This window comes from Carcharhinus amblyrhynchos, chromosome 16 (assembly GCF_965287045.1).
Source record: "Carcharhinus amblyrhynchos chromosome 16, sCarAmb.v2.hapA, whole genome shotgun sequence".
NCBI lineage: Eukaryota > Metazoa > Chordata > Chondrichthyes > Carcharhiniformes > Carcharhinidae > Carcharhinus > Carcharhinus amblyrhynchos.
The window spans coordinates 35,150,097-35,163,872 of NC_137339.1; the positions used below are offsets into that span (position 1 = coordinate 35,150,097).

Sequence of the window (13,776 nt, forward strand, 5' to 3'; positions counted from 1 at the left end):
AGCTTTGCTGGTAATTGAGAAAGACCTGGGAAGGAGCAGATGCACAGAAGCTCAGACTTAGAGGATTGTTAAACATGAGCTGGGAAATCGGATTGGAGAAAATTAGAGGTACAGCTGGTCCAGGCCATGCACCATTTGGTGTTCTGGGGAAAGGGGAGACTGTCAAGGTCAGTGAAATGGGTGATGAGTGAAAAGGCCAGCATGAAGATGTTAAGAGTTTTGGACAAGTGGGAAACAAAAACAGTTTAGGAAGCTGAAAGAGTATTTCAGAAGTTTACTCTGGGAAGAAAGAAAAATATAGGTAAGAATCACTACAAGGAGGCAGAATAATTGCCATGAAGGTGAGACAAGAAGTTGGAGAATTTGTTTTGACAATAGGTAAAAATTTGAAGGTAAATTCACTGACTGGAACACTGAACTGCACGCTATCATGTTCAGCCTGAGTGAGCAGCTGTGAAGGGGGCAGTCAGAAATTAGAGTCTTTAGCAAAAACCAAGTACTTTCAGTTTTATAACCGTCATGACCATTTCAATTAGGTTTTCCAATTACTACCTTCAGATATGAAAACTGATCCCGATATGGGGAGCTTATGAACTGTCACCAAGATTGAGATCATCCATTAAGCATTCTGAATTCATAAACTAGAAACAGCAATCTAATTGCAGCATATGGTATACAAGCCTGAATAAGAAATTCAATATTGTGACATATACTAATGAAAAATTCCAGCATACGAATACAGCCTTATTACATACCTTGCCAAGTATGGGCAAGTCAACAGAACCCCATGTGTCTGCTCCCCAGTGGACTAATCCGGAAGCAAAATCAGCAGTAATCATACCTGCAACTAGATTAAAATAGAAACAATTAGAATATATACCACCTTTATGACTTGGGTATTTGAAAATATACAAGATGTATACACACACAATAATGTGGAACAGATCCTTTGAATAACATTTATCCCAAAGCTGTGCATTTAGCTATCAATTAATATTTACAACAATGACCAATTTCCATCTCAGTTAAAAGCTTGCATTTATAGAAACACTTTAAATGTAAAAAAAATCCCAAACTATTTCCACAGTGCTTAACAAAAATAAATTCCAAACCAAAGGAGACACTAGGAGGGATAACAAAAGCTTGATTAAAGAGACATGTTTTCAGGAAAGTTCTAAATAATGAACTTAAGAGACTGAAGGATCTTAGGACTCAAACAATTGGAGGCATGTTAAAAATGCTGGGGTGAAGGAAGTCAACAGCAAGAGTTGAAAAATGCAGAATACTCAGGAATGTGGCATGGCAGCAGAGCGTTATAGGCATAAAAAGGCAATCTCACAATAAGATTTAAATACATGAATAGAAGCGAGGCAATGTTACACAGGGAGCAGACAACAGTCTGTACCAATGGTTCCCAAACCATGGGTCACAATCCCATTTCAGATTCCGAAAGTGTGACTGGGCCCACACTGCAATGAAAAGACTAACAGCTCTAAAGCCTCAAGACGAATGAGGGGGAAATCACAGAGGCATACTAAATTTGAACAGGACTAGACAAGGTGAATGCAGGGAGGATGTTCCCAATGGTGGGGACGGGAGGACAGAGAGAGTCCAGAACCACAGGCCACAGTCTGAAGATTCAGGGTAGACCATTTAGGTCGGAGGTGGGGAGACATTTCTTCACCCAAAGAGTGGTGAGCCTGTGGAATTAATTACCACGGCAAAGCAGTTGATGCTAAAACATTTGAATATTTTCAAGTGGCGAATAGATGTAGCACTTGGGGTCGAATGGGATCAAAGGATATGGGGAAAAAGCAAGATTAAGCTATTGACTTGGAAGATCAGCCATGAACGTAATGAATTGCGGAGCAGCTTGAAGGGCCAAATGGCCTCATCCTGCTCTTATCTTCTATGTTTCTCGATAAGTCAAGTAACTCCCTTGCTGAATGCATTGCATCTTTTACTGCATAGTGCGTTTGGGTCGGGGGGGGGGAGAGGGCATGTTGCTGAATAGCAGTCACACAGGCAGCACATATCAAATGGTGGAAAAGAAGGGAACCCTCAATTGGAGGGTTGGACTGTATGGGTACAGCCAGGAAGAACTCATTGTAGAAAGTTTCAGAGTTCCTAGTTCACTTCATGCTCTTCTGTAGCCCAACAGCCAGAGAGTCATTTTGACAATTAGCCGCATCTTGCTTCTAACAACAGGGACAATGGTTTATGCAGAACCTTCAATTCCAGCATCAAAGCTTTGGACTCCTTTGGTTATGAAAAACAAGGTGGTAAGAAATGTGTTCATAAATCCTTAAATGCCCAAGTGTTTTTGTCAAATCCAAAGAAAACCCAAAATGCTTCAACTGTTCCCAGACTATCTAGGGAAAGTGTAAAACCAAATAAGCTTAAGCAACACTTGGAGACGTTCACAAGAAATACATCAAGAATCACAAAACAGGAACTGTTATTCCCTCATCAAATCCACATTTCATTTCTCTTTTAAGAAGCTCCTTAAAATCTACAAGGCAATTTCACCGGCTCATTTTGCTAGTCGATCTCCCAATGTTACTGGCCTTGTTCTGCTGATGAAAACAGCCTTGTGCCCCCTGGGCACCTGTCAGTGCATGACTGGAAAGGGGGGCAGGGGCACTCTATCAGGGGCAGCAATGGTTTTGGGGGGGGTCGGGAGATGCGGTGTGGAGAGAGTGACATATCCCCCAGTGCACTGTGTACACTTGCCTGCAAAATGGCACCCCTAGGGCTCAGCAGCAGGCTTCCCAGAATGAATAGCCTCCACCTACTACTCCAGCTGACGAGAATCATATTTTAAATCATTGTTTCCAAGTGCCATATGATTGGGTCTGGGAGCTCAGCCACAAAATGGATATGATTCTCTCCCACTTTCATGCTTGTTCGGCACTTAATGTTTTTGGTAAGATCACCCCCCTCTCTTTTGCTTTTGCCACCTACCCTGATTGCCTTATGTAGTTAGGCATTAGAGTTTGCTTTCTGAAGTGCACCCATGAGATCTTCGGGGCATTTTATTATGCTAAAGGTGCCATTTTTGTTAACTGAGCTTTCATCACCTCTCCTTCAACCTAGTTCAGAGCTGATTAGTGTCTCTCCTAATCTATACATCTATTTTCTCAAAGAACATGCATCTTTCCATAAAGTACGGAAACGTTCCTGAGACACCTCTGATCAAGTTAGAGGAGGTGATCACCTTGGCATCAGAGTTAATTATCAAGCATTTCTATCAGAAATGCTTTATTCAATTGTGAAACTTAACTTTCCATTTGTTTTTAAAACAGGAATTCCCCATTTAAGTTTTGTAACCTAGTTTAAACCTACTGTATTATATTTGGATCAGCTTTAATGGCTCATGGGTATTGCCTGCTATTGCACATGACAAACTGAATGAATCAATTTGATAGTTTAGTCCATTATACAAGGCTCTGGAATAATGCTTGCGGATCATCTTCTGAAATGACATAGATGTAGAATGGGTCTCCTACAGAGTCAAGAGTGCACTTGCCCAGATTATTTCATGCATATGCCAGTGTTCACTAAAATTAAATGCTTTTCTAGCGAAATTGTTTATTGATGAGAACATCTATAGTGAAGTTAAATTGTAACAGTTACAGGTCTTTTATGACATTGCTCATGGTGGGTGGAAGATTATCTTGTTTTGCAATAGTACTATGATGTGCAATTCCTCCAGTTATACACTGCGAAAACGAAATCCATCATTTCTGCACTGATTCTCTCTCTTCCATTGGCTACAGTCTCAGGCTAAAATGTTCACAATGCTAATGACCTACTTGACTCCAAGATGAATTTTTAAACCCAAACCCTCACCATCATTAAAATCACCAACTACCATCTCCAGTCTGAGGCCACTGGTTGCATCACTTGCTCCTATCTTTGTCACCACCAGATCTGACTATTCTAATACTGTAATGGCTGACATTCCATCCAGCACCTTTCATAAACTTCTGCTGCCCATATTGTATTCAGCACTCAACATTCGTCTTTACTGGGGAGGCTGTGGACTAGTAATCCAGACACTAAGGGTAATGTACTAGGGTATTTGAATTTAATATAAAAAATATGGAATTAAAAGTCTAATAATGACCACAAAGCTATTGGTTTTGTGGTACCTTTCAGTACTTTATTTCTAATCAAAAAAGCTAAAGTATTAAGTCCAGGTCTCCACATGACAGATAAACCAAATCCAAGCTGACAAGACATTGCACTCCATCTTGGGTTTGATCAGGCAAGATCCAAGCTGACAGGATGAGGCATTGCCAATCCTTTCCACGCTTGATGTAATGCTTCACCTTAGCCAAAAGATGGCTTTGAAAAATTGCATCAGGTAAAAACCTCCATTTAACCTCATTGGCTACCCTAATCTGTTACTTACCCCAAGTGCCTGATCATGGTTTCATCCCTCATTGTTGATGTTCATTGTGGAATGTTCATTTGCTCATTGTGGAAGCAAATCTTACCTTCACCTAGGCTGGCCAACATGCGAGTCTGAACCCACAGCAATGTGACGGACACTCAAATGCGTTCTGACATTAGTGAGCAAACCACTCAGTTGTATCAAACCACAACAAAGATAATAAAAAAAAGAATGAAACCAGATTGAGCAACTGGCATTGGCCTAAGCACTGAAAATGACAATGTCAAACCCAGCTCCTTCAACCCTGCAAAGTCCTCCTTACTAACATCCAGAGCTTGTGCCAAAATTGTCTCAGATCAGTCAAGCAACAGCCAGATATGTCCCAGACATCACCATTCCTGGGTACGTCTTGTCCCACCAGCAAGATAGAACCAACAGCAGAAGCAGCACAGCAGTATACAGTTGGGAGGGAGTTGTCTTGGGAGTCTTCAACATAACTCTGGACCCCAGGTATGGCATCAGATCAAACATGGGAAAGGAAATTTCTTACTGATTACCACATACTGCTCCCATGCAGCTGATGAATCAGTACTCATCCATATTGAACCCCACTTGGAGATAGCACAGAGGGTGGCAAGAGTGCAGAATATACTCTGGGTGGAGAACTTCTACGTTGATCAAGAGTGGCTAGGTAGCACCACCACAGATCAAGCCCTAAAGGGTAGAGCTGTTAGACTAGGTCTGCAGCAAGTGGTGAAGGAACCAATAAGAGCAAAAAAAAAACACATCGGATCCTATCCTCTCCAACCTGTCTACCACAGATGCATCTGTCCTGACAGCATTGGTAGAAGCTACCACTGCATAAGCCTTGTGGAGACAAAATCTCATCTTCACTTTGAGGATACCCTCCATTGTTTTGTGTGGCATTTGCCAGTGTGCTAAATGGGATAGATTTCAAATAGATTTGGCAACTCATGACTGGGCCCACAGTGCCTCATGGCTGCCATAAGCAGCAACAAATTGTACTCAACCACAATCTGGAACCTCATGGACCAACATATCCCCCATTTTACTATTACCACCAAGCAAGGGGATCAATCCTGGCTCAAGTGCAGGAGGGCATGCCAGGAACAACACCAGGCATATCTAAAAATGAGGTGTTGACCTGGTGAAACTACAACACATGATTACATGCAAGTGAGACAGAGCTAAGTGATTCCACAACCAACAGATCAACTCTTAAGTTCTACAGTTCTGCCACTTCTAGTCATGAATGGTTGTGGACAACCACTACAGGATCAGGCTCCACAAATATCCCCATCCTCAATGATGGAGGAACCTAGCACAAAGTACAAATTATTAGGCTATTGCATATTGGGTTGAAATATGTGCAACAACTTTCAACCAGAAGTGCCGAAAGGATGATCCATCTTGGCCTTCCCCTGGAAGTCCCCAGTGTCAGATGCCAGTATTCAGCCAATTTGATTCATTCCGTGGGATTTCAAGAAATGGCTGAAGACACTGGATCATGCAACGGATTCAGGGCCTGACAATATTCTGACAAATATAGTGAAGACATGTGCTCCAGAACTTGTTACATCCCTAACCAAACTGTTCTAGTACAGCTTCAAAACTGCTTCTACCCAGCAATGTGGAAAATTGCACAGGAAAACCCTGCAGGTCAGATGTCGGTTTGTGATCCTTTGTTGCACTAGTTCTATGGCAAATATATCTTTCCTTAGTAAGGAGACTAAAACTGCACACAATACGCCATGTGTAGTCTCACCAAGGCGCCATATAATTGCAATACATCTTTACTCCTATACGCAAATCCTCTTGTAATAAAGGTCAACATACCAGTTGCCTCCTTAATTGCCCGTTGTACCTACACATGAGCTTTCAGTGATCCACAAACAAGTATACCAAGTCCCTTTGAACATCAACACTTCCCAATCACTCATCATTTAAGAAATACTATTTCTGCTTTATCGGCCAAAGTGCATAACCACACATTTCTCCCTATTATATTTCATCTGCCAAATTTTTGCCCACTCACTTAGCTTCTCCCGGAAGCACCTTTGAACCCTCTTCACAACACATTACTTCCACATTAGATTTGTGTCATCAGCAAATTTAAAAATATTACATTTAATTTCAAAATCATTGATATAAATTAACTGGAGCCTAATTACTTACCCATGCAGCACCCCACTGCCTGTCAATCTAAAAATAACTCATTTATTCCTACTTTTCGTTTCCTGCAACCAGGAAGAATATGGTGCAAAATTTTAGCACTCATGTTTGATGGTACTTGAACTCACAATCTCTCTCTCTAAATTAAGATCACTACCTCTGAGCCATAACTGATAGCATTTTTGTGCTTGCATTTACTTATATAATTTCTTGCACTGTTGTTTCATTTCAGTGGGGCACGGTGGCACAATGGCTAGCACCAGCGACCCAGGTTCAATTCCAGCCTTGGGCCACTGTCTATGTGAAGTTTACACATTCTCCCCAAGTTTGCATGGGTTTCCTCTGAGTGCTCCGGTTTCCTTCCGCACTCCAAAGATTTGTGGGTTAGGTTGATTGGCCAAACTAAATTGACCCTAGTGTCAGGGGACTAGCAGGGTAATTATATGGGGTTAAAATAGGGCCTGAGTGGGATTGTGATCGGTGCAGGCTTGATGAACCAAATGGCCTCCTTCTGCACTGTAGGGATTCTATGGATTTGTTGCCCTTAATCTGGGGCTTGAGATTGATTTGATTGGTTGACTTTGCTACTGTCCTTTAAAAGCTAAGTTTTTAAACCTGTAGTTCAGACATTTACCTTGCCTATCTCCTGAGTTTTTACTTTTATAAATAACACTGGATATCCACCCCAAAACAAAGAGGGCAGCATTCTGGCTGGGATAACATGGATTTCCATATAAAGATTGTGCTTTGATCAAAGCACATGCCCGGTATGTTAGCTGATCCATTACTAGGATGCACTAACACACTGACAACAAAGATACCAGATGAAAGTAAACAAGACTACTGGCCAAGGTACTTGCATTGTTTCTCCTGTATTACAGTTCTACCTCCACCTCCCAGAGCCAGCTATATGTAAATGAAGCACGAGATGTATAGACATGTTGCAATATAAGCTGCTGTCTTTTGTATGAATCCAAGGCTGTAAGTCAGTTAACTTCAGGAGTTAATTGCAAATTATAATAGTAATCAGCTGTACTTTAATGCTTTGCTCAAGAATGATATTGATTATGAAACTGTAAAAGCAAATTCTATTGCTATATTATCATGTCTGTAGAGGGCAGGGATACTGAAGTTATGGAGGTGGAAGTAGATGATGTTTGTGATGGAAAGCATGTTGGGTTAACAGCTGAGTTTGGGGTCAAATAGGAGACATTTTGGGGCTATAAAATTCCATTGCATTGCACATCAGGTCAACCATTTACTTCCTAAACTTATACTTACCAATTCCAATAAGGATCAAATGGATGTGATCCCAGCTGAAATTTATGACCAGATGATAGAAATTGCAGTTCATTAGAGCAATGTTTAAAATAACACACACCCATTCCTGAAATCGTTTCACTGTGGGAGAAAGAGAAAATAGTTTAGTTTTTTAACTGAGCAGATGTGCAAATTATTGAAAATTCTTTATCTGAATGCTGAAATTTACTTTCTATTCTCTCAGGACAAAGTGTGTCATTTATTTTATATTTAGAAATACTACAGTATTATATGGGGCACATTACTTGGCTGAAACACAAAAGCACTGTACAATCAATTTTTCAGATAAATGACTAGGGGCACTTGTACATCATCACAATTCCTGAGGTAGGGGCTGGAAGGAAAATAGCTCCTAACATTTACACATGGACTACCTCAGAGTGCAACATAACTGATGTGTGATGTTCCCATTACTGAACTTCAAAGAGCAATAAAAACACAAAATGTTGAAAATCTCATCAGATCTGACAGTGTCTGTGCAGAAGGAGGCTATTCAGCCTATCAAGGTTTAACCAACAATAATCCCACCCAGGTCGTATCCTTGTAACCCCACGTATTTACCCTGCTAGTCACCCTGACACTAAGGGGCAATTTAGCACAGCCAATCAACCATATCTGCACATTTTTGGACTGTGGGATGAAACCAGAATACCCGGAGAAACCAACGTAGACTTGGGAGAATGTGTGAACTCCACACAGTGACCCAAGGCCAGAAGTGAACCTGAGTCCCTGGCGCTGTGATGCAGCAGTGCTAACCATGATACCACCCTCTGACTCTTCGTCAGAGCTGGCACCTCAATCTCTTTCATATCTTGTATGAATAAAATATCTTTTTGCAAAAGAAATGTAAATTAAACTAGTGGTATCTATGAAAGTGTTATTTTTATGATGTACTGTGAAACTTCAAGGATTATCCAAAGATGGCTAGAATCTTTGTGATTGCATTTTAAAGCCTATCTTTTCAACCTCAACCTTTTCTAGTACATCTCCTCTGGTTTAGGTTCAATTTCCCATTTAATTTTATAAACAGTGCTAGCTGTTCACTCCAAGACAAATATGGCAGCATCCTGACTCATAGCATGTAATCCATCTAAACATTTTTGCTTTGATCAAGCACGTGCCTGGAATGTTAGCCAATCAGAATTATCTATCCAAGTGTATCAGTCAGTTTTGACAGTGCGGACAAGTTGTACCATGTCGGCCAGTTTACTCAAACTCCAGCAGTTATATTTGACTGAGCTCCAGTGAATTCCAGGAAAGCTGAGAAGAAACCCAAGAGCACACAGTGCAATCCAGCATAAGCCACTAACACCATTACTGTGGTTACACTTAGTGGATGCTGACACATTCCTAATTAAGAAATATCCCCTGTACTAAAAGCTCATAATCTCTACAAACATTACTTTGCCTATTTTTATTGCAAGGGGCCATATGAATGACTGGCCATCCAAGTGAGTCTGAAAACCATGATAGCAGATGATGACAACAATATTGATTATAGTTCATCAAAATCTCATCTTCAGCAAAAACTTATTTGTAAACATTTACACATTTTCACAATTGTAAATATTGAAATATCAAAATACATGGACATTACCAAAGTTAACACCAAAGAAGATCATGACAAAATACAAGACAGTTAGAGTTCTTGAATAGGTGTGAAAATGGTAAATGAATTTCAATGTAGAGGACTGCAAATTGGTTCATTTGGGTAGGATAAATAAGGAGGTCTCTTGGAAAAATAAGAATTTAAGTTGACTGCAGGAGCAAAGGATACAGATTCATAAATTAAAGTCGTGAAGCAGGTCAGAACCATTAAAAATGCTATTTTAGCACTGGAGTTGATTTATTCAGGATTAACATTTTGAACAAAGTGGTTATGTTAAACTTACATTGTACCTTAGCTAGATCACAAAGTACTGAACTCTGTTCTGATCTTTGTGTTACGGAAAGTGGAAGAGGAGGTGTGTTTTTTTTAAAGACACATATCTTAATTTTCTGGCTGGACTGCTTAAAAAGGGAACCCTTCAAGAGACAATGGAGACTGCCAGATGGTTGGAATATACAGTTTGCATTCCATCTAGTGGGGCAGAAAAGAATAGTCAACCCATCCTGAAACTTGTCCAACGTATCTGAGTGAGACATTAAAATACAAATACCTGTGCTAAAACAGTGGCTGCAACAGACATGGACTAACAGATTTTATCATGATTATACAGCCAGCAGGATGCGAGAAGAGACTGTTCTACCAAGTAGGAGACACATCAGAATACTGTGCTGAAACATTAAGTCGAAATATTCCAGGCAACGTATTAAAGCACTTTGGGTTGTCCTGAGATCATGAAAGTTGCTATATAAACATAGCTTTGTGCTAACATAAATTAAATAATGGCATTGACAGGAGAAAAAAGAACTGACTGATCAATTGCACAATGCTTAAATATTTGATATGAATTAGCATAAGTAGGTGATACAGTCATTACAGAAATAAAGCTAATCTCTCATACCAACTGTAACTTCACTATCACAAGCAAAAGTGGGGGAACCTTGTTAAACATAGAGCCTGATTAACAGTTGGCTCAAGTAATGCCCCAGATATTTAGTTTATAATTTAAAATTCTAAGAATCAGGGATGCAGTTATCAAAACAGTAGTAGAATCCCATGATTCTACATATTAGAAGTAAAATCTAATTTAGCTCTTTATCGATTGCAAACATAAATAGATATTTAGTAGTAATAAATGCAAGATCCCAAGTAATAAAACAGAAATTTGATCTACTCTGTAACCATAAACCAAAGGCCATATTCATCAATTTAAGAAGTGTCCTCAGATCTAGATGCTTTGCCTCCATTTCTGAAGAATGGGTTCCATTCTGTTTTCCAGCTTTATGCTGGTGGGTAGCTCAAGCACACCAAGGAGGCCAATGTTCTTCACTTGTGAATACAATCCACCCAGGATATCACCAAGACTTCACACAGCAAATCAATACACAATTAGGGAACACAGGAACTGGAGCAGCTTGCTCAGTCCCTCAGATCTGTTACGTCATTTAATGAGATTATGGCAGATCTGCGACTTAACTCTGTGCTAACTCCTTTTTAAATTTAGAACCAATTGGCACTTGCCAAAGAAAGCTACAAACTATCATTTTTGCATTTAAGTGTTTACTAATTTGAGTCCCAAAAAATGTGGTTCTAATTTTTGAAGTCCTCTATTGCTAGGCTCAACAGAAGTAGTTTCTTCAGATCTCCCCTATTTTTCCCCCTTAGTACCTTGAAAAATTTGATCAAATCATCCCTAACCTTTTAAACTCCAGGGAAGACAATGCTAGTTTGCATAATTTTTCCTGCATAGCTAAAGTCCAGGTTTCAGTATACTAAACTTACTCTGCATTCTTTCTCACATCAATATACCCCTCTTACGGTGGGATGCCCAGAACTGCACATCATAATCCAGGTGTAGCCAGAGCTTGGTATACCTGAAACATGATGCATGACTTCTATCTATTGTAAACTATTCCTTTAGATATGAAAGCCAGCATTACATTAACCTTTTGATTATTGTAACTGTTCATGATATTTTAATCTGTTTTGGCCACACTGAAATCCTCCCCTACTCCCTAAAGTCTCTAGAGTTCCATTTTTCACCATTTAGAAACTGTATCCTTTCAGTCCAAAGTGAATGACTCCACATGCACCCACTGAAAACCATTTGCTAGTTTTTTTCCCTTCTATCAATATCGCTTTCTAATTTTACATTTCCATCCATATGACTTACAATACCACTCATTTTTGTGTCATCCACAATTTGAGATGGGACTTTTTATCTTATTAAACGAGAACAGTAAGAAGTCTTACAACACCAGTTTAAAGTCCAACAGGTTTGTTTGGTATCACAAGCTTTCAGAGCGTTGCTCCTAGATCAGGTGCGATGACATTTTTTCAAAACCATAATGGAAGCCTGGGGATTTTTTTTTCAAATTTTTATTCCACCCAAAAAACCAAATTTAAATTGAATACAATTTATGGTCCCTACAAGAGAGACAAACAGGATCCAGGCTGACAAGATGAGAAATTGCATCCCATCTTGAGCTTCATTTGACACTTCACCTTAGCCAAAAGGCCGAGATGGCTTTAAAAAAATTGCATCAAGGGACTGCTTAGTTAAAGCTCATCAAACCCCCCAATCGCTGACTCTAGCCTAGCTTAGGAGATCAACCTGCCTGATCACTGATTCTACCCTGCCAGTTAAGTATCCTGGGGATTTGTCACTCATGTTGCTTACCCATTGACAGATTTGTTCCATCTTTTGTGGACAGTCTCTGCCTCATCCTCTTGAAGTCAGCCTTACTTAAACCTAGAACTTTAACAGCTGTTTCACCCTTTTCCCTTTCAATGTAGGAATCTTGCTTGCCTTTTCCTACTGTGCAACCTAGGGGCAACTCTACCAGCACCCAGGCTGAAATCAATTGAGGTTAACATGGACTGCAGATTAAACTTGCTCCATGTAGGGCAGTTATAAGAGCATAATTTTCTCTGCAGTGGTGGGAGGGTGATCCAGATCTTTAAAATGACAAAGCACTTTTGACGTACACACAAAATGGTCATTTGCAATCACACAACTCGTGGCTAGCAGTTGAGGGAATAATGGAACACACCCCACAACATCTCTTTTCCACCTCTTCCCCAGCACCATCAAGGGAGCTTCTATCACCCCGATTCCCACTTTCAGAAGTCTTCACCTCCCCAATCCATTTTTAGGAAGTCTCCTTCCTCCACCATTGGCACTCCAGCATTTGGAAGTCCCAGCCCATCTAGAGGTGCAAAAACCATCACCTCTTTAGGATGATTTCTTCCACCCTCCCTGTGAGAAGTGATTCACTGCACCCCATTTCCCTCGGCCATCAGCTAACAACTTCCTCACACACACCCTCCACTTCCACTCACATAGAAACCCTGGGCCCCGCGGGGTGATTAATGCCACATCAGACTGAGTGAAGGGGATTCTGCCTCCCTCTGACTCCCGGGGAAAGAGGGAATGGTGCCCGAGACCACTCCAGCTGGGACCCGGAGAGGGAGAGAGGGAGGGTGGAGAGAGATGAGCTACCACTCCGCCTCCCCCTGTCGTCGCCCAGCCGCCGCCCCCCTTCTTACCGGGAGAGTAGAGCTGCGCCAGCTCCTTGGCACCGGGATGCTGAGGGCCCCAGCGGGCCGCGGCCGCCTCGGCCTCGGCCTCGCCGTCCCGCTGCCAGCTCTCCTCAGCGGGGCCAGGCACGACCGAGTGCTCGCCCTGGGGAAGCCCACCCGCCATCTTCAACTCGCCCCGGCTTCCGACAGCGCGAGGCTACCAGCCAACCAGGGCGAGACTGGGGCCGCGTGACATCACAATGCCCCGGGGCTACCGCGGCCAATCAGAATGCCCGCTTCGCCAGCTGGAACCAATCAGAATCGGCCTGCTGTGGAACGCTGACGGCCAATCAGAGTTGGCACCGTCTGTGACGTCAGGGGTCAGCTGAGGGCAGCAGGGGGCGTGGCAGTGAAGTGTTGGTACTGGCTGAGGAAGATGTCTTATAAGAACATAAGAAATAGGAGCAGGAGTAGGCCAACTAGCCCTTCGAGCCTGCCCCGCCATTCAATAAGATCATGGCTGATCTGTCGTGGCTCAGTTCTACATTCCCGCCCTCTCCCCATAACCCTTAATCCCCTCGCTTATCAAAAACCCATCAACCCGCGTCTTAAAAATATTTAGCGAGGCAGCCTCCACCACTTCAACGGGCAGAGAATTCCAGAGATTCACCACCCTTTGAGTGAAGAAGTTCCTCCTCAACTCCGTTCTAAACTGCCCCCCCTTTATCTTGAGGCT

General features: G+C 41.6%; 1 protein-coding gene across 1 annotated transcript in view; it reads right to left on the reverse strand.

Annotated features, from left to right (window-relative positions):
- Positions 1-13,266, reverse strand: part of LOC145353951 (plasmanylethanolamine desaturase 1-like) — a 28,972-nt gene extending 15,706 nt beyond the window's left edge. Inside the window, exons 1-3 of the mRNA XM_080204972.1 lie at positions 13,068-13,266; positions 7,874-7,993; positions 756-847 (exon numbers count right to left, since the gene is read on the reverse strand). Of these exons, the coding sequence (XP_080061098.1) occupies positions 756-847; positions 7,874-7,993; positions 13,068-13,224 (369 nt within the window). The 5' untranslated portion in view covers positions 13,225-13,266. The remainder of the gene's footprint in view (positions 1-755; positions 848-7,873; positions 7,994-13,067) is intronic.
- Positions 13,267-13,776: the final 510 nt, after the last annotated feature.